We start from the raw sequence: 21,752 nt of genomic DNA, 5'->3' as shown, positions 1-21,752 counted from the left end.
TTTTACCAATGAGGTTGGCCAACCGCAGATTCCCTAGTGGGAGTTTCCCAAGAGATGACTTAAGATATACTTTCAATCTTTGCAAATTAATTCAGTAAAATTTAAAAACTCATGGCTTTAAAAAGAAAAGAACTAAACCTTTCTGGGCACTGATTATACACTGAAAACTACACACATTTTCTCACTTGAATACCTCCAAAGATTCAAAGCTTGGCGTGTGAAATCAATAAAGGCATTTCAAAAAAAATTATCTTTATACAGATTAAATGTAATAAAAGTGGCCTTAGTGCATTTATCTTGTAGCCATTTGTACCTTATGGTAAATCATAATATATACAGTATAGATGGGCCATTCTCTGCATGCACAGGAAGGTCCCAGGGCATATTACACACACACACACACACACACACACACACACACACACACACGTACACACACGTACACACACATATGTACACATAAATATACAAATATATATCTCACGTGTTCTGTATACAGACAAACCTTGAAGATATTGCGGATTTGTGAGAACTATGTTTGTGAAAACTATGTTCCCATGCTATCAGCTCTCCTGGAACTGATCCATGTGTGCAAACTGGAACACTTGTAGACTTGGGGTAAATGGGACATGATATGCAGAGGGAAGGCGGGCTGCACACGACCACAAGACTGGGAACTCCAAACTCCGGTGAGGAGTTTAAGGAAAAGGCAACTCAGAAAACTCAGCTGTGTATGTATATGTATGACTGGGACACTGTGCTGTACACCAGAGATTGATGCATTGTAAGTGACTGTACTTAAATTTAAAAAAAATTAAAATTAAAAAATTTAAAGTAGGAAGGAAGGAGGGAAGGAGGGAGGGAGGGAGGGAGGGAAGGAAGGAAGGAAAGAAGGAAGGAAGGGAAAGAAAGCCCAGCTGTGACTATATCTACTCTTTGGTCATCAAAATTATTGTCTGGGAATCTTTCCCAGTCACCAATGGGTTTTACCAATTGCAAGTGGAGAGTACCCCAGTATCACTAAGTTTACATTCCTGACACTAAAGACACTTGAAGACAGTCTTCTTTTACCTGCTTTGAGACTTTCTGTTTATCCAGTCAGGCCAGGGCTGGTCTCTGAAGACCACACCAACTTGTTAGACATTTGCACCTAGCTCTCTTCACGTGTCAAACTTAACATGATCAGCACTGAATGCCCCACACAAGACAGCCGCTTTTTCTGACTTTCCCAGTTCAATCTCATTACTTCTCTCCCAGGCACAGGGGTCAACTGTCCAGCTTATTTCCAGGTCTCCCTGAGTCCAGCGTGCCAAGCCAAAGACTGAACTTCCATGACTCAGACTTTAAGGACCAGAATCATTACCTGAGTGCAAGGCTGCATTACCTTTCAAAATAGAAACCTTTTCCTTAATAATTGATGCACATGAATTTGAAAAGTAAATAAATACTAGCCATCACCCCAGCACTATGATAAAACCATTCTTAAGATGTTGATGTATTTTCTTTCAAGCTTTGTGTGTCTGTGCGTTCTTACAGATATAAGCTCATATACATAAAATAAACTGTGATTAATATGAACATGTTGTGGTAATCTGTTCTCAGGATTCCCTAAAAATATTTACTTTAATGGGTACATATTACAGAATATGTGATCACTTACGTAACAAACCCCCTGTGGGTATTTAGTCGGTTTTGAATACTTTGCTATTATAAATAACTGTGATAAGTATCCCTGAAGCTGAATCTTTGCAAACAATCTTAATGCTTTCCTTAAGATAAATTCTCCAATGCAGAATTGCTGAGAAACAGGTGCGAACATTTTCAAAGGAGGCTGTTAAGTACTGCCAACCTACTGCCCAGAAATATGATAGCATTTCCTATTCTCACCCATTTCCCTCCACATTCACAAACCTGTGTGTTATCACTTTGTTTTAATTGACATCAGTCCAATTTCCAAAAAGTGGAATCACTTTCCCACGACGCCCGCTGGGCTGCACAAGGGATACTGGCTCCCTGTTCCCTGCGTCTTCCCACTTCTCAGATTAAACTCGCAGAATAGCTCCATGCCTATCACTTGACACCCAGGAAGTCGCTTCCACAAAACTGTCCCCACTAACTTCATTCTTCATCTCCACCAGTCAGCTTCCTAGGGATTACCAGGTAGCTGGGAAGGTTGAATATGAAAATGTGTGCTATACACTTGGTGGTTCTTTTCCCTGAATGCTCTGCAGGTGACCAGTTCTTCATTCACTGAATCGGGGCATCTCGCTTTTGCTTATGCAGGTCCCACCTCCCAGAATTTCTTTTATATGAATTTCCACCCGCTGAAATTCTGACAACACATCACAGTTTCACATGCCTAATTCCTCAGAATTGTTCTACCTAACCCCTCATGTGGACGTCACCCAACCCAAAAGGATGTTATGTCATCTTTTTCTAAACTTCTGTAAAAATTGTGACAGCCTTCTGCCTTTTGAAGCTAGTATATCCTTTTTAAATTTCTTCAACTGGACTGTATGTGCTGATAACAGGATCTGTGTTGGATTCAAGTTTGTATTATTCGTATTACCTGTGGTGTCCTTTGCAAAGAAGTATTCTGGAGAGAGCTAAGGCTTTTAACACAGACAGGAGAAATTTACAGGAATTCTATTACCACATTGTTTAGGTATAGGATTAGCTGGATGGAGAGACATAGCAGAGGGCTCCTAGAGCCATAAATATGATTGCAAATGACCAACTCCTCATTTCCATGGGTCAGACAACTATTTTCACAGTGTAAGTCGTTATGGTCATTTTACGCCCTATGAAAATGACAGCTATCTGTGTCCAAGCATTTATTTACTCTGTGCTGGTCTCCATACTGGGTGCTTTACATGTCTTTAGTTGTACAACAACCCTCGAGGTTAGGTCCTACCACTTCCATTTTGCAGAAGAGAAGATCGAGCTTCTAAGATTAATTAGTCTGCCTGAAAAAAACAGAGCCCATAAGTCACAGAATGGGACTCAAATCCATTGGTCTGTTGGCCACTTTTACATTCTGCTGATGGCTTCAGACTTTACTATGTCCTTCTGTCTAGCTAGAAGAGAGATAGCGAGAAAAGGTGTAGTTGCAGTCAGAGGAACAGGCCTGCCATATAGATCCTATTGCATGACATGGATACGGGCGAGTAACAACATGGTGGTGGAACCAGAGGGCTGACGACTCTGAGCAAAGAGGGTACCAGATACCTGAGGTCAGGTGGGCTGTCAACAGGAAGAACTGGCACCCACAGCTGGGCTGGGAGAGAAACCTGTGGCTAAGTGGGGCACATGGTACCTGGGAAATAGGCCACAAGGACCTTCTGCCCTGCTTGGGGCAGCAAGACTCAATTTCTGATCCCACCAGGTGGTAAGAGAGCCTCACACACACCGCTATGCTCGGCTGCCTCTGACCCCGAGCCCAGCCAGGGCTGAGCCCGGGCTGGAACAGCCCTAGCCCCGCAGGAGGCTGGCGTGGGGACGGCCAGCGAGCAGGGTGAAAGCTGCCTGTGATGAAGGCACGCTGCACTGAAAAGATGCAAACAAATGCATTGGAGTCACACAGAATTAGATTATAATGTAAAGGCACACTTTGCAGAATACAAACATAAAAAAATCTGTAGGGTAAGTGGCACAGAACTTTCCAGAGCCTCATGCTCAGTCACAGAGGGTTTTGGGTGATTCAGGAGCTCAATTCCAAACTGTCAAGGGATGTTTCCTGGAAATCACAGGTTACCAGTCATTGAAAATCACCCACCAGAGAGAAAGGCCTTCACTGCGAGGTCGGGTTCAAATGCGACTGAGTCAAGAGGTCTGGGTGATCCTGAGAGTCTGCATTTTCCAAGAAGCTCCCGGGTGGTGCAGGAACTGCTGGCCCTGGCAGCACATTCTGAGTCACAAGGAATGAGGAGGCAGCAGGGGAGGTGGGACAATCTGGGAGTGAGGGGAGGGGTTTCTGACAAAATACTAGGTTAAAAAAAAAAAAAGGAGAAAGTGTAGGAAATGAACAATTTTACACATTATGGCAAGGTCCAGCAAGCATCTGTAAAAATCTATTATCCAAGTAATAGCTCTGAGTAAGGGAAAAAAAAAATAACAAACCAAAATCAATCTACCTCGAGAGCTGGAAAATGCTTTAAAATGGCCCAGTACTCTCTAAAATGATCCAATCAACCACAAAATCATCTAAATGAAAAAATGCAGCCAATGTTCAGAATCTCACCAGAAAGCCCAGCGCACTATTTACCTCATTTTGGGTCTTTAATTTTACTTGCTATTTCTCCCGTACATTAGAAACCTGAGTAGTACCTATTACACTTCGCTGTTGACTCTTAACTTCCAGGAATCAGGACAGCAGAGGACATGAGGGAACGAGAATAAAGCCCACATCCACTGGGCCGGCACACTCCTCCGACCTCCCCCACAGCAGCTGCTTTCAGCCAAATCCAACCCCAAAGGCACGTCCCGGGGTAACGGGGACGGGAACATGTGGGCAGGAGAGGAAACCGGGAATGTACGTGGGCAGTGACATCACTTCGCGGCTCCGCCCCGGGGACAACCTCCAAACACAGAAATGAAGTGAATGGTGATGCTGTGTGTGGACCAAGACACAAATCAGAAGTTCAGTCACTGCAGTCATTAACGCAGGTTCCAAATTCAACGTGGCCTCAACCATGTTGGAATCTCAGATGATCCTACAATTTGGGGGTTTTAAGATGGAAGAATACAAATCTGCTATGTTCCTAAGTTGTACTACAAAGTTTCTTAGATAATTCGTGTTTTATGGCTTTGGGGCAAACTGAAGATGAGTGCAAATTAACGAAATTAGGTTTACAACGGGAAATCTGATGGATGTATTGACTGCTAGGTAACATACATCGCTTACAGCGCTCTCAGGGACAGGATTTCATCTAGAGCTGCTGTTAATGTTTTCCCAACTCAGGAGTCCTCACCTTCTTCCAGACCTGCAATGAATCTGGAAATAATCAGGAGAGAGCTTTTGCCATGTGGCTAACTGAAACTGCTTCCTGGGTATCACTTGGGCATTTTCATGTCACAAGGGTATCATTCATTAAATGATGGCTACAGTCCACTAGATGGATCTGTGGTGAAAAGAGTTTGTAAAGAGCAGTTCCTCAAGTATTTAACAAGTCTGGGTAATAGGTTGTTTATGAAGTTTTCTTGTGTGTATGTTTCGGTTACCGATTGCTCCTATCATGTATTACGCACCCTCCCAGCCAGCACCCTTAGCAGCCCCTCTACGCCCTGCAGAATTCCACGTTTTGGGTACCAAGATAAAAATAGACCTTAAGAAGACGCGGGGCACTGTGAGATACAGACTAAAATGACAAAGCATGCCACAGCTGCCATCTTTTACTTCAACTGTGGTAAAATACATGTAACATAAAATTCACAGTTTATTGTTAAGCACATACATATTGTTGTCCTGCCAAAATATTTTTTGCCTTGTCAAACGGAATCTCTGCAGCCATTTAACAACTCCCCATCACCCCTTGGCCAGTCCCTGGCAACCATTCTACTTTCTTCCATTATGAATTTGACTACTCTAAGAATCTCATACAAGTGGAATCACACTTTATTGGTTTCTTTTGTGTGTGACTTATTTCATTTCTTATTGATTATCTATAGGTTGGAATTTCCTTTCTTTTTAAGGCTGAATAATATTTCACTGTACGGATATACCACATTTTGTTCATCCATTCATTGGTCATTTTCATCATAAACAAGTTCGTTGCTTCCAACTTTTGGCCGCTATGAACACAGGTGTACCATATACCCTATCTTAAAAGATCATGTAAGGGCTGAGTTACAATTGAGGGTATCACAGAAACAGATGCATTAGCATTGACTCTGAAAATGAGGAGGTGTTCATCAGTCAGGTGACAGAAGGGAAGGGACTCTGGGGTAGAGGGGCAGGGGGCACAAGCTTAGAACAGCAAGGACACAGAGTTCTGGGGGAATCTACACACGACGCGGGTGCAGGGGTCACACAAACGTCAGGACTCTCGCTGCAGAGGTAGGTAGGGAAGGGCTTCCTACTGCCTTGTCTGTTCTGGTTTAGCCTCTTCTTCAAAACCCTTCTGCTCTCCGAGCCCTGCCTCCAGCTAGGGTATCTGGTTCCTCGCCCATGGCTAGGTATGGACTCTGGGCTGTTCCCAGGTGGCTACAAGCTGGCCACTCAGCCCCAGCTGGAGTGGACTTGAGGCTGAGCTATGGTCCAGCAGCACCTCGCCCAGGCCAGTACAGGTCAGATCTGCACTTCAGCAAGAAGCAGGCTAAGGGAGGGAAAGCAGGGGAAGACAGCAGAGAGTGTGTTAGTCAAGACAACTCGAGGAAAAGGGCAAAAGGACAGAGGAAGGTTGCAACCAAAGGGAACCACGGGAGGAAGAGAAGATTTCAGAAATACAAAGAAGAAAGGATGGAGAGGAACGAGATACTGGCAAGTTAGCAACAGGAAGCCAGGGTTGACTTCCAAGACTCCAAATGAATAATCAGGTATAAAAATATAGTATTCTGGGTCAGGTTGAGTTCCAACCCCAGGACCCAGGGCCCACCAACCACCATGAGGCAGCGCACAACACAGGGGAAGAAATGACCATTCCATGGTCAGTTTCCAAGAAAGATTTACCTGCAGGGTCGCTGATCTAATCTGGATCCATGAGAGACAAAGAGTCTCCCTGACACACTGACAAGCCAACAGCAGATGCGGTGCTAAATCTTTAGCTGGACTTTTAAATAGGCAAATGGCGGAAACAAACCTTTTCTCTAGATTTAATGAGCGCTGTCAGATGCTTCAGTACCAGAGGGCCATCCAAGCTGTACGAGAAGTTAACATTGTCAAAGACAATCGCCCCTTCCTGGGGCCAGGACGGTGGCGGGCGTTTCTGGTTTTCCCAGGGCGCTTCCTTCTCAAGGTCTGTATATTCAATCACCCTTTCCACTGAAATCATCTGAAACACATATAACATCACGTGGATTAGGAACAGAGATTCTTGTTTCTGGATGTTCAGAGACTGTAAATGAGATCTTCTTGTTCATACCTTTATACCTGCTATTATATGGTTAGGAATATCTCAGGTCTTAGCATCCCCAAAGGACAGAAGTAGTGCTTTTACAAGGGCACTGATGATTTGTTAACTTGTTCATTGTCTTGTAACTCTTTTATCATGGCTACCTCCTTAAACATATTCAAACTAGAAGAACTAGAGGAACGAACACTAAGGTTTCATTGATCCACTTTTCATACCTATATTAAAAGACAAGTGAACTTTGTCAAAGGAAAGCCTACTTTTGGACCCCAACCAGTAGTGTTTTGCTACAGAAGGGTTACCTGTCATGGGAGACTAGAACTGGATGGTTATTAAACCTCATTTAATAATTAGTTACTTCTTGCTCTGTTACAGAGAAATGGAAACAGTTCATTTCGTTTTTCTCCCTTTAGAAGTTGCAAATACTCAAAAACGGAGATAATTTACATATTGTCTAAGGCTTCCTAAACAACCATAATGTGACACCTTCGACAGCTCACTCTGAGAGGGGGCTAATCCAACCAGAATGGAGGGACACTAGCAAACTCAGGTGTTCAACTCATACAAGAATAAATGCTGAAATAGGGGAGCGGGAATACTTAAAACAAATACACAACCCCAAAATACTGAATTCTTCTTTTACCAAAAATGAGTCATTACCTACTAGGAAACTAAAATAACCAAGCCTCTAAAAAAAAATCAGTTTATATCCTCTCCAGGATTTCAGAAACCCCCTCCTACAGAGACACTTACTACATCTGAAGACAGCCTGTGATGAATATAAAACCTGCTGACATGGCATACATGAGACTGAGAAAAAGATGTGTGTATTTTACTTTACATTAACTTTAAACAGATGGAGGAAGGATCTAACAAATTCTGTTAGCTATGATGTAAAAATTAGTTTTAGGATTTTACAAAAAAAATTGCCTTTATGCCATTTAATGGCAAGGAGAGTTGAGAAGGCTAAAAATGTTAAGATAAACGTCACCATATTCTCAACTTCGGCGCTTTGCCGGACGCACCACTGGAACATCCCCATGAGTGTGAGGGCGTAGGACAGCGCCAGGCCAACCCGCCCGGCATCCAAAGCTAAATGAGGAAGGAACAAGGGAATAAAGTCAGTCCCATTCTTGACCCCAAGCCCAGCACAATTTACCAAGAAGACAAATTTACAATGTTTAAATCACTTGCATATAACCACTCTACTGAAAGAGGAGATGATACAAAGAGGGGAAAAAGAAAAAAGAAAAAGGAAAAAGAGCACTAGAAATTCAGAAATCTATTAAATAAGTTTACTAATCCCTGACATTATCATACAAGTGAGGAATCATGTCATTATTCAGATTTTCGTCACTATGGTTTCAAATACCCTTATGTAATTTCATGTTCTGCGTCCAATGCAGCCACAGTGAAAACCACAAAAAACAAGGCAATGGGTTCTAAAAGCCTGTACTTTTAAAGCGAAAATACTACTCTTATGGTTCCACTATTAAAGATCATGATTCAGTGTTGTTACTATGGAATATGTGGGGATGGTGATTTCAAGCCATGTGTGCCAACACCTGATCACCTGGTAATCACACAGCAGTGAGGACAGTGTTCTTCCTTACAGAGAATCTTCCTCACCCCAGCGCACCAGGCACCTACAACCAAGGGAATCCAAGTAGCCCTAAAGCTATAAACTTAAAGCACAACACTGGGCAACAAGCTTAATGCGAAACTTGGTTCTCTGCTCCCAACTGCCGAACACTACCTGGAGTGTTCAGAGGGACAGCTTGCTACAGCTGTGTAGCCCTCAACCCACTCAAAGAAAGATAAAAGGATAAAAGCTCTCATCAAGAGCCAAATAACTCTTCTACGTGGGTCGCCCTATGGAAACACACGCTGAAAATGCTTTAATACAATTCATTAGAATGAAACAGTATATGACAGAGTTTAATAAGGATAAATGCAGCTATAAACTGTAATCCTGCAACTAATTCACATTTATACTTACTTTTTGCCAGGATCAGGGACCCAAAGGCAACGACGATGACAAAGAGGGCACAGATGGCATCCAGTCGCACAGCGAACCACCGGGACGTGGTCAAAAACAAGAACCAAGCCTCTGGATTTGTGACCCGAAATAAGCATAATGAATAAGGAGAAAAAAAAGTTAGATGCTTTGATTGAGGGAAGGCATTTTGCTCAGTTGAGCTGCAGGAGATTTTTTACACAAGGTAGGACAACAAAGTTACAAACCCAAGGAGCCTGAGGATTTCGGAAAGCTAGGTTATGACACAGAACATCACATGCTACACGAAGGAATCAGTCCGGGGGCCATGGGGGAAGCACGCATTGACAACTTCCACCCACAAAGGTCATAAAGAGAAATACGGTAACAAAGAAGAATGTGGGAAAATGGTCTCATCGGCGCATTTCTTGCAGAGCTGGTCCTCCACGTGAGAGTCATCCTCACACACAGTCGACTGTTTCGAGCGCTCACACAGCAGAGGGTGCAGTTAACACTCTGTCTCCAGCACCTTCTGCACCTCCTACAGGGCCCTGCCCAGTGCTTCTTCATAGGAGCCACCATCTGAATGACCATCAGCTAACAAGATCTGCATGTGGCTTTCAAAATGCCAATTTCATCTTCAAAATACAATAAAGACTGGAAAGGTGGACCAGAATTTTAAAGACTTATGGGAAATTCTAAATTTTCTACCTAGAGAAAAACTTCACTGTTACAAAGAGTACACATCAAGTGGGTGGCAAATCTGATAATCAGAAAATCCTCTTCCTCAATCACTTTTGTCAGTCACCCTGTAGGCTCTGAAAAGAGGATTAGCAAATAACAGCCTGTCGGGCAAGAACAGCACCACCTGCTTTTATAAATAAAGCTTTATTGGAACACAGCCACAGACACTGGCTGATGTATTATCTTTGCCTGCTTTGGTGCTACAACAGAAAAGTTCAGTAGTTACAACACAGACAGTATGGCACACAAAGCCTAAAATATTTAGTATCTGGCTCTTTGCAGTGGGGTGGAGGGGTTGGGGGAGTTTGCTGCTGACTTTTGCCCTAAAGGGACAGAAAGCCATGGGGCACTGTGATGGAAAGACAATGCAAGCCAGTCAGGGTAGAAAAAAGCAGGGGGTGTGACAGGGAAGTGGGGGGCACACAGGGGATGCTGGGAGGAAGGGGTGGGGAAGGAAGGGGTGCAGAGGTGGATGTGGGACAACGTAGAGAGAGGTGCAGGCCAGCAAGGCCACCTGAGAGGAAGGTCAAACCTCAGAAGGTGACACACCCCAACCTTTGAAATCATTTCCAGAAACTTACAGACCTGAATGCAAATCCTGGTGTGCGTCGAACAGTTCCTGAAACCTCTGTTCGGCTTTGTACGCGCGAATGGTCCAGAGTCCTTGGAGTGAAGACGACAAGTGGGAAAAGACCGGGCTCCGTGCTGGGGAAGCAGAGACAGACAAAGTCAAGGAAGCTGTATGCAAGGAAACCAACAGCCTCTGAGGTCGCAAGATACAACAAACAGCACAACAAGGTCTTCCTGGAGGGCTCCCTGGGGGAGGAATGATGCTGCTTGCCAACCTTCAAAATCCTGTTCTTAACGAACTTCACTTTACCGACCTGGTAAGTTTCTCTTTGAACCCAGCTTTGACCAAATTCAAGTCGGACATAGATTTAGATAATGAAATTCTTTTTTCTTTTATCTTGATTTTTACTGAAGTATAGTTAGTTTCAGGTGTACAGCAAAGCAAATCAATTGTATGTATAGATACATATTTTTTCCCAGATCCCTTTCCATTATAAGTTATTACAAGAAATTGAACATAGTTCCCTGTACTATAGTAGGTCCCTGTGGTTTATCTATTTTATATATGGTAATGTGTTCCTGTTAATCCCAAACCTAATTTATCCGTCCCCTTCTCAAGAGTTTATTATTTAAAAACAAAAACAAAACCACACACATATAAAAACGAAAACATGCAAAAGCCACAACAAAAAACTCCTTTATGTTCATGAATTAAGATTTTTTCCACTTAGTAGACATGGAGAACCATGGAACTCAATATGCATCTCTTCTTGGCTTGGCTTCAAGAAAGTTAGGTTGGTATTAATTTGCAGTAACTATCCATGCTGAAGGCTTCTGATACAACCACATTCCTTCTATACTGTTTGCCTATTGCCCTTGTAGCTTTTTAAAAAAATGAATAAGTAAATAACACTTCTACTTTCCTTATGATTTAATAACAATGGAATATGCGCATTAATAATGTAATAAGCTCTAAATTATTTTATCCTCTCAGATTACATGTAGACTAGAACGATTATTCATAAAGAATGTTCATTATTCTTAAACTAGGAAGTTGAATGGAGTAATAGATTAACAGGGTACTGAACAGACCCCTCCCCTCCCGTGTCCTCCAAAGGGGATTTTTTTTTTTTCAGCATCCATTTGTATGAACAGCCTTGGGGAGGAAGGACCACAAACAGTGTGGTATTATACCAAATAGAGGTGATGATAAAAAGCAAACTGAAAATAACAGAACTTATCTTTTCAAGACACTTAACAACTGCAACTTTTTCTCCATCTTTTGAGTATGTCAAACAATCTATTTTTCAAATGCATTACTTCTGACATATAAATACATTTCCTGAAATCTCCTTTTCTTTTCATACTCTTTTTCTTTCCTTGTCATTTCTAGTAACTTCAGGGGAAGAAAAATCCCCTTTTTCCTTCCACCTTAGTTCCAACATGATGAAGTATTTTATTTTTTAGAAAAATGTTTACTGACTGGTTGTTCTGTTAGGAAGTATGTTACGAACAAGACAGAAACGGTCCCTGTCCTCATGGCGCTCCCATGTATCCTCCGTGTGCCAACAGACAAAGCTGCAGCTGACCCGCCACCGGCTCCATTTGCCTAAGGACCATACTGACTCACGGTGGCCATAATACCCACTGACCTAATGTTAACTTAGAAATTTGGAAGACAGAGTCTGCATAATTTCAGGGTCTGGTTAATTGCAGCGTAGATGGAAGCCAGCCTGAGAGCCTTGGTACTCACTTGTGGATTCCAGGCGTTTGACATCTCTTGATGTCGCTAAGAAATATCGCCGAAGAACAAAGAAAATGATGCCAAGGGGAACCAGGGGTATCGCAATCCAAGGAATCACCGCCACCGCCACACTCACCACACCAATCACTTGTAGAAATGTCTGGAATAGTGAAAACACATACAGAGGCCTCTTTACCCCATTCTTTTCAAAAATAAACTTTAATGGGTTGTTTTCTTAGGATTAAAGTTTTTTCCTCGAGAGACATGTGGGAATGGCACGGAATGCTTTTCTATCCAAAGAAATAACAAGATCATGGGTGGTCCTCATGATATTTATGGCAGGCTTAATATGTGCCAAATTCTATGATAAGAACTCTCTAGGTATTAGCTCTTTTGATATACTCTGTAGCCCTCTGAGGCAGGCATTACTATTTTTAACAGATGAGAAAATCTGAGACTCAGAGAGAGTGGGAGTTGAATCCCAAATTATCATGAGCCAGTAGGTCTTACTAGAGAGACGAGTGAGCTGGTATCACAGATGAGGTGTCCCGAAGCCTCAGCTATACAAGGCGGGATAGAGAAGTGGTTAATTAGAAATTCAGAGTCTGGAAAAGCAGGAAAAATTCAAATGCTGACCTTTGGGAGTGGGAATTCCTCTTTCCTGGTTTTCATCCATATTTAACATTTCCCAAGTGCTGACTGTGCACAGGGCTGCACGTTCAATACTTCACACGTATTAACTTCTTAGTAATACTGAGTAATAGTGTGATCTCATTTTACAGATGGAGACACTGAGGCATAGGGAGAGGAGAAGCAGCTTGATAGGGACTGCAGAGTGTAAGTCCCACAGCCGGAGAACCAAAGTCAGGAGATATTACCACAAGTTAAAGTTTGTCCCCAACATAGAGTCAACTTTCTACTATTATGCTAAGTCCTTAAAATGTCCATTTCAAACAGTTCTTGGATGGTCTTTAACTTGAGAGTACTTGGTGATTTTTCACAATTCAGAGTAATTCTTTAGTTAGCAGCGAATGACACCCCACACCTGAAGTGGCAATCCCATTAGCTGGGTATTGCGCTGAGACAGGGTTAAGGCTAACCTCCTGAACATTAACAGGAAGGGTGAGACTTTCTTCCACTACTAATCACAGCAAATACTGGGCTGAATCAGCAACGTAAATGGATGATGATGGGAAATAAATGAGATAATGTACATAGAGTGCTCACCCGTTCCTAACAAACAGAAACTCTAACTCCATTATTAACACCCTTGTGTGTGCCCTGTATACCTACCAGCGGCCAGGGGATGATGGATGGTGTATTAAAAGATTAATAGACACAAATAATCGTAAGATTCTCATGAAGTTGGACCCTGAGAGACAGCTCATTCCAACCAGTGGAACAGCCCAGTGCCGCCCAACGAGGTACCAGCGCAGCTGCTGTTTGTCCTACAGAGAATACTGTATCAGAAGGCTGGTTTTGTTTAAAGATGCATTTTTAAAATAATATGACCGATACACTTTACACCTGCCACAACTTTTGTCCTCTCTGTATTTTCTTCCCAGCTCCAGGACTTCCAAATTGATGACCTCAGGGATATGGAGGCAAGTCAACATTTTTTGAGATGTTTCTTATCACCCACCCGTTTTCTACTTCAAGCCTTGCTTCTTCTTAGTGAAGACTTACTGCTCTGAAACTGTTGAGTATTTCTGGGAGACTAAGGGAGAAAACTAGTGGACCTATGAACCGACAAAAACAAATTTGATCTTTCAACATATGCTAAAGAGAAGATCAACTTGGCATCTTCTATTTCATGCACCATGAACTGATGTATTGTTATCAATGGAAATACAAAACCAAGATTTTGTAAACAAATGAATCCCAGGACTTTCAATCGTATCCACTTCAGGTCGGCCTTCTTGGTGCAAGGAAGCAACCTGGTTTGGATGACTAAGGTAGAGGACCCTGTCACCATCACTTATGGAAGGGAAGCCTAATGAGTACCTCTCATCCTCAGAAAGGATGCTGTGGTCCTGTGAGCAGCTGTTTCTGACAAACCACATTGACATCTAAATGAACTGTTAATGAAATATATACATATAAAAGCAGGAAAGAAAAGGGGAAAAAATGCTTGTGAAAAATGTTAATGGCTTTGTTTAAAAACCTGCCCAATCAAAAAATTTTAAAACTAAGATACTATTTTATTGCTAGTGCCCATGGCAAATTTTCCCACAATGCTGAAGAAATCCCACTAGTCTCCAGATCTACTTGTCAACCAAAGAAGTGACAGTTACCCCAACTTCTCAAATACCAGTCCAATAACGGATGGCGTTTCAGGAGGCTTGCCATGTGTCCCAGACCTCACGTATTTTATGGGCATTATTTTATCTCATTTTCACATCAAATCTGAGAAAGGGAAATGAACTTCTCCATTTACAAAGCGGGAAAAGTGATCCTCAGAGAGGTTTAGACATTTGCCCAAAGTCACACGATTCAGTCATTATGGCCTCAAGCCTGATCTTTTCATTGCTCCCTGACAGAGAATCCCATAGTCAGACAAAATCATATTTTAAAGGTTAGCATCTAAATATACTCTCTTTTAATTATCTTTTCAATTTGTCTCCATTTTCTAGTTTTCCTGGGTTCCTTGGGGTTGTATATGGGCTCTCCCATGTGGGGACCAGTTGTAGATTCCAAGCTAATTAGAGAATAACAGCTACTCAGCTCACAGATCTGGCTGATCATTAAAAGGTCTTAAAAATGCTAGGAATATACGTCTGTATATATATGACTGACACATGTTGTACACCAGAAATTGACACAACATTGTTAACTGATTATAATTCAATAAAAAGGTAAAATTTTTTTTTTAAAAAGCTCACTAAAAGAACACACTAACACATTTTAAGAATTATTCTTTAAATAAGAAAAAAAATTTCATAAGAAAGATGAGGTCTGAGCCCAAAAAAGCAAAATGACCTGGGGTGGCGGGGGAGGAATTTAATTTTAATAAATACATAAACCCCAAGGAGACAAAATGAGTCTAAGGATTTTACATGTTCAATATGTACATTTGGATTAAGATTTCTCCAGGAAGTCTCTGCCTCTAGAATTAACACTGTATTCTAATATTGCAGGTTTTTTTTTTAAACATACTCCTTTCACAAGCTAAGTTTTAACTATGAGGGCCTAGTTGCCTGTTTGACATTTAACTTCTAAATTGCTTCCAGTCCTGTAGGAATTCCTAGGTATCTATCCACATCTTACTTTAAACTTAATTCCATGGGATTCTGTTCCTGCTAGTCTTTGTGAAGCCTGTGCCAAAGAACATGTTTTCTATAAACAGCAGTAAAAATTTATTCCTCTTATTTTATGCAAATAAATATGCCAGCCATACTTTTGGCTTACTCCATTTCTACTTCAACTCTCTCCTCGCTCTCATACATATATACTAGGCACAATGTGAAACACGTATTTAATCACAAAGCCGCTTAATCAGTAGACAGTGCTTTTATTATTTGTTTGCAGTTTTGAAAAATAAAGTCAAGATCATTAAGATTGCTAACACCTCAAAAGAATTTCAGAGCTTTTAATTCTACTATCTGTCAGACCCTTCAGAATTCTGACAAAGTTCCAAGTTGTGGTAAGTACAAATCATCCAGATTGCCTTAAACTATTACTGATTTTGCGGAAGATATGACTTAACTGCAATAAACAAAGCAAGATTCACTTCTTGGCAAGAACACATAGTAAGATTTTCTTCTGATTGAGAGAGGAAAAAAATGAAGCCTAGTTTTGATCAGGAAGCTGTTTACTAATGTGGGTATAGGGGAGAATTTCCTATTTATTCTGGAAACTTGAGATAAAAAAATAACTTTTAGATGAAATGGCTATCACAAAGATTGTGCTGATGGCTAATAGCAGATTCTTGTAGAGGAAGTAAAATCCTGAACAGAGTACACAAACTCTCTAAGTACTAAGAAATAAAATGTAATTCCTATCAAGCAATACTCATTACCCTTCAATTATAGGATAAAAAGAATAAAAGGGAAAAATAGGGAAGGCTCTTAAATGTAAGTTCCTAAAATTAATACCAACCTAGGATTAGTATTGAGTCTGGAGGTGTAAGCTGATAAGCTTGCAAGTCCTTGGAGTTCAGAGATCAACTCTGGTTCCCAGATCACTCCTATATTACCTCTGTTTATTGTGACCTCACCCACTCAGCTGACACAGTTAAGTGAACATGGGTGTGTCTTATGTGTACGAGACACTCCACAAACTCTATACAAACCCTAAGATTTTCTGAATGTGTTCTTTCCTTGGGATACACTAATTGTGCCTTTTGTGTTTCACTTGGCTGCTTCAGATTTTTTCACATCCACACCATCTCTGGGACCTATGTATCCTTCAGTTGTATCATCCAACTCCACTGAAGAGTGAATGGTGGGTTTGGTTTACAATTTATTAACCAAGCATTAGGGAAATGTAGTGCACTACTTCCTTCCTTGGTGTTCCATGTTATCTCATTGTTTATTAGCTTCCTTTCTACCTTTTTTCAGTGTTCAAGCTCATTTTTAAATTCAAGACAGGGGTCCATCTGCTTGCTATGTTTAAATGACACACCTTAAAAATAACAGCACATAAAAGTCTAAATGAAATGCTGAAAATGGTACCCCAGTAAAACATTAACCAAAAGAAAGCAGGATTATCTATCTACACAACTACAAACATGAAGTTAGGAAGGAGTCCTAGAACTAAAGGAAAATATTTTGTAAGAAAAAAGGGTCAATATATCTAGAAGACATTAAAGAAAATCTCAATTTCTATAAACCCAGTAGTATCACTCCAAAACATATACATAAAGCACAATCTGACAGAATTCAGTAGAAACATTCAGCAATGCCATTACTCATACTAGGAGATTTAAACCCATGTACCTCAATAACTGATAGGGCAGGCAGATAAAAAAATAGAGATATAAAAGATTTTAGAAGCACTGAGACACTTGGCCTAATTAAGAAATACACAATGCTGCAGTCAGTAATTAACGTAAGATGCCCTTTTCGACTGCATATATGCTATACTACAAAGCAAGTTATCAACAAACTTCAGTCTGAAGAAATTATACAGAATGTGTTCTGACCTAAGCTGATTAAACAAGAAATCAACCACAAAAAGATAACTGGAATATCACTGTGATTGAATGTTTAATACGACACCTCAAAATATCTAATTCAAAATTATAATAAAATTAGAAAGTATTTTGACATAAAAGAAAATGAAAATTTACAAATACTAAAATTTGAGGGATGAAACTAAAGCTGTGCTTAGAGGTAAGTTTATAGCATTAAGAACTGTTTTTTAAGGCTACGGAGAATACATGGGAAATCTCTGTACCTTCCTCTTGATTTTTTAGTGGACTAAAAACTACTCTAACAACAACAACAACAACAACAACAACAACAACAACAACAACAAAAAGCCTTATTTTTAAAAAAGGCTAAGCGCCAAGGGTCTTAAAATCCATTTTAAAATAATTTTTAAAATATTACCAGTATATTAAACTAAACTATGGAGAAGAGTGAAAATTAAAAAGTAAACATTAATGAAATAGAAAACTAACATCCAAGGAGGAAAATGAACAAACCCAAAGCTTGGTTCTTTGAAAGTACCAATAAAGTGTTAAAAAAGAAAAAAAAAAAAAAGAGGGAAAAATCACAATTGGGAATTAAATGAGGATAACACAAGAGATACCACAGGCATTAAAAAGAAGATAAACATTGTGCTGAAACATTTAAGAATTTTAATGCAAAGGACAAATTTCTTGAAAAAGAACATACAAAGATCTGACGTAATAAAAAAAATAGAAAATCTGAATAACTCCATAAATTTAAGAATTTGAATCCATAATTTTTATTTCCCAGAGAAAAGACTTCAAACCCAGAGGACTTCATAAGTAGATGGTACAAAAAAGTTTCACCAAATCCCTCCACAGAATTGAAGTCCAGCATTATTATGATATAAAAACAAGACAAAGACATTAAAAGAAAGAAAAACTACAAACTCTCTTAAGAACAATAAACATTATCAACAAACTAAATCTAAGAACATAGAAAGGATAATATTTGCTATCAAACTTGGTTAGGCAAGTCCAAAATCCATAGGGCTGGCTGTTACAAAGAAAAGGCTATAATTCTTGGGCAGGAGCTGATGCTGCTATCCACAGAAAGAATTTCTTTTTCTTCAGGGACATCTTAGCTCTTAAAGCCTTTCAACTGACTGAATCAGGCCCACCTGGACTATCTAGGATAATCTTCCTTATTTAAAGTCAACTGATTATGCACTGTAATCACATCTACAAAACACTTACACAGCAACACGCAGATTCAATAACTAGAGAATGCAGTCTGGCCAAATTGACATATAACCTGATCACCAGAATGAAACTAAAAATATTGCCGTTTGCAGCATCATGGATGGATCTAGAGATTACCATATTTACAATGAAGTAACTCAGAGAAAAACATCACTTACATGTGGAATCTAAAAAGAAATGCTACAAACCTTATTTTCAAACCAAAAATAGATTCACAGACATAGAAAACAAACTATGTTACCAAAGGGGAAAGAGAAGGGGAGGGATAAATCAGGAGTTGAAGATTAATAAATACACATTACCATATATATGATAGATAAGCAAAAAGTCCCTACTACAGAGCACTGGGAACCATATTCAATTTCCTATAACAACATATAATTAAAAAGAATCAGAAAACAATATATATAAATGTATGTATATTTAAAAACCGAATCTTTGTTTTTGTTGTACCCCTGAAACTAACACTGTAAATCAACTAAACTTTAATAAAAAACAAAATGTAAAAAACTGACCACCACAAAATGGAAACATTCCCGATGTCTTTTTATGAGCCCTGCATAACTCAGATACCAAGAAATATATCCACACATAAAATAGCACCTGCAAGATTTTCCTAAAACTGAAGCAAGTCTGCCAGCTCACACTTTGTTCTTAATCTTATCAAGAAAATTCACTGGGTAGATAAAACTGAACAAATGCAATAAAGAAGAGTTTATAGACACAATAAATGCCCTCAACGAAAGCAAATATTTGGCCATTTTCCTCTGCCTAGTAACAACTGTCCCTTTTATCATTCCTAAAGTGTACAAGACAGCAAGGAGACAAAGTACCCTGAATGGCCACTACTGTTTAGCAGTGGACATCATCCAAGAGTGCGATAACAAAGTTCTACGCGCTACACAACACTGCCAGGCTTAACAAAAATGAGATCCTAATTTTATTTTCTTTAGGTCTTAATTAACTTCATGTTAAACTATAAACATTATCATTGCAGCACACATGCTGGGACAGACAAATTGGAACACTGGTTGGCAGCCTGGGAAGGTCTCCGGTGATTAACTGTCACCAGGCTGATGTTGACTGTGCTGCTTCCTAAGTGTGCTAACTATCACGATGGAAAAAAAACGACCATCCCATCTTTCATTAAAAAAAGAAAGAAAAAGGTAAAAGGAGCCTATGAGGGGGCTTGTTTGACTCATATAACCCTGATCTCAAAGCCCCGAAGGTCAAGTGTTTGTAAATATTTCCAGTAACCCTTATCATCAATTCTCCTTTCTATTAACAAGAAAACCCTCTTTAACTTGGCAGTGTGTATGAATCTTGATCTCTGGGACTAGCATTTTCAAGGAATATTCCATCCTAGCAAATGCCCCGACTAAAACACTTTTGTTGATTTTAAAGGCGTGAAAACGCTGTGCTTCAGTTAAAATGGATGGGTTTACTTTTAAAGATTCTGTAAAACAGAGATCTTTCAAACCAGGGCAAGGCAGCCTGACTAACAATCTCTTTTGTCCACCAGGGATTCGAGGGCGGGGGTAGGGGAAGGGGTCAACACACCATAGAAATCTCAAAATGACAAAGTCATTGTTCAGTCAAAGAGGCTGGAATGCTTTCTACACACTTTCCCTGACATCTCTACACAATGAAATGCAAGGGTCAGTGGTACTGAGACAAGTAAAGGCAGTTCCACTCTTTTGCTTCTATGAAAGCAAGTGACCCAGCCTATTATGCCCCAGTCTCAGGCTTGCTTTGTTTTCAATATCCAGATGCAGCAGCTTTTTCTTTTGTGCTCCCCTCTCTAGAAAGAAATGACTGCGGACACCTCCTTCACATTTTCTTTTTCTTGGGCATTCTCACTTCATAAAGCTGCAGTCGATGTGTTTTGTGTGTGGTGAGGAGGGAATGACACGTTCCATGGTGGTCCCCACCACTGTCAGCATTGGTGGCTCAAGTAGCCTTAGGATTAGCCCTTTGTGTCCATGAAAGGATGTGAAAAGTCAGTTATTTAAGCTCAGTCAAGCCATTGATTTTTTTTTTTTTTTTTGGGTGGATCGGGGTGTGTGGGGAAGGAAAGGTTTTGCTCAGTCTTCTTCAATAAATTACAGCATTTTGCTGTGTGTAAGTCTGTATGCTCAGGGCAATCCCAATTTTTTTAAATTAATGAACCTAAATCTAAACTTCCACATCTTACCTTCATTTTCACTTGTTTTACTACTAGGAAGACTTCTGGGAAGCAGTGGTTATAATTGCAAGAATTCTGGGATAATTGAGACTCATTACTAAATGTTATCTGGGGCCTTGGCAAAATGTATGAACATTATATGAATGTGAAATATTTAGTGCTCAACGGTTTCTTTTGAAAACAACTGTTTTTTTTTTCCTGTTGAGTCTACGTGGGCAAGTGTCCGGTAACATATTCATGGATTACAAACCTAGAATCTCTGTGATACAGACTCATGTGGTAATGTTTATGAAAACTGTCTGTGACAATTACTTTAATGCAACACAATGCCATTATGAAACTCTTTCCTACTTAAAAATATATGCAGTACTTTAAAATTAACTCAAAACTATTTAGTGTTTAACATGCAGTTAGATTAGTTATGTAAAGAATCTCATTAAAATATGTTTGTCTTCCAACAAACCTTGTAAAGTTCTCTATTTTACTGATACAGATAGTGTGGCTTGGTGGGGCAGAGGCAGTAAGAGGGAGACGGAGGATTCAAACTTGGAAAGGGAGACAACAGGACTCCCCAATTCACCATTTAAATCTCTTACATCGTAAATAATCATTTACAGGAGCACACTCAACCTTAACTAAACATGAAGTTTTTCCTAGAGAACCAAGAACACTGAGAAAAACCATTTTCAGGACTCTATCATCTGTAGGTGGACTTACACTAAATAGGCTACATAAATTCACTTTGTTATACCCTGCCTTCCTTCTTCTGTTTGAACGGCAAACAGCTCCAGTCTGGCCAGCAACTCTAATGTGGACCGGCAACATATCTCGTAGCTGTTAAGAGCCTGTGTCCATGATGGGGTAGAAACTCCTGAGTGCCCCTCTATTGGAATATGGGCTTATGAATGACATCACCTGGGGGGATGGACTGTCCTGCAGTGTGGATCATATTCAGAATCCAGGGTTTTCATCAGCAATACCTGGCATCATGACTTGACTGTCTCAAATAAAAACTTGGCTAAACCAGTGCCTCTTCCTGTCTTTTCTACATTGGCAAAACCCCGCGCTGG

At 40.2% G+C, this 21,752-nt stretch overlaps 1 protein-coding gene across 5 annotated transcripts in view; it reads right to left on the bottom strand.

Moving 5' to 3' along the window:
* The window catches only part of ABCC4 (ATP binding cassette subfamily C member 4 (PEL blood group)), a 189,924-nt gene that overhangs the window by 31,642 nt on the left and 136,530 nt on the right, over nucleotides 1–21,752 (bottom strand). For 4 of the 5 annotated variants that reach the window (XR_010383585.1, XM_010980230.3, XM_064493028.1 and 1 more), the window contains 5 exons: nucleotides 12,131–12,281; nucleotides 10,393–10,512; nucleotides 9,067–9,177; nucleotides 8,059–8,159; nucleotides 6,798–6,989 (listed from right to left, as the gene is read on the bottom strand). Coding sequence is in view for 3 of the 5 variants with exons in the window: in XM_010980230.3 (XP_010978532.3) it covers nucleotides 6,798–6,989; nucleotides 8,059–8,159; nucleotides 9,067–9,177; nucleotides 10,393–10,512; nucleotides 12,131–12,281 (675 nt within the window). In the remaining 2 variants the exon portion in view is untranslated. Of the gene's footprint in view, nucleotides 1–3,775; nucleotides 3,985–6,797; nucleotides 6,990–8,058; nucleotides 8,160–9,066; nucleotides 9,178–10,392; nucleotides 10,513–12,130; nucleotides 12,282–21,752 lie in introns of all 5 variants that reach the window. The other variant, XR_010383587.1, reaches the window with a different exon arrangement.

Source organism: Camelus dromedarius, chromosome 13 (genome assembly GCF_036321535.1).
Source record: "Camelus dromedarius isolate mCamDro1 chromosome 13, mCamDro1.pat, whole genome shotgun sequence".
NCBI lineage: Eukaryota > Metazoa > Chordata > Mammalia > Artiodactyla > Camelidae > Camelus > Camelus dromedarius.
Note: the sequence above shows the minus strand (reverse complement) of the source record. Positions and strands in the feature narration are given on the sequence as shown.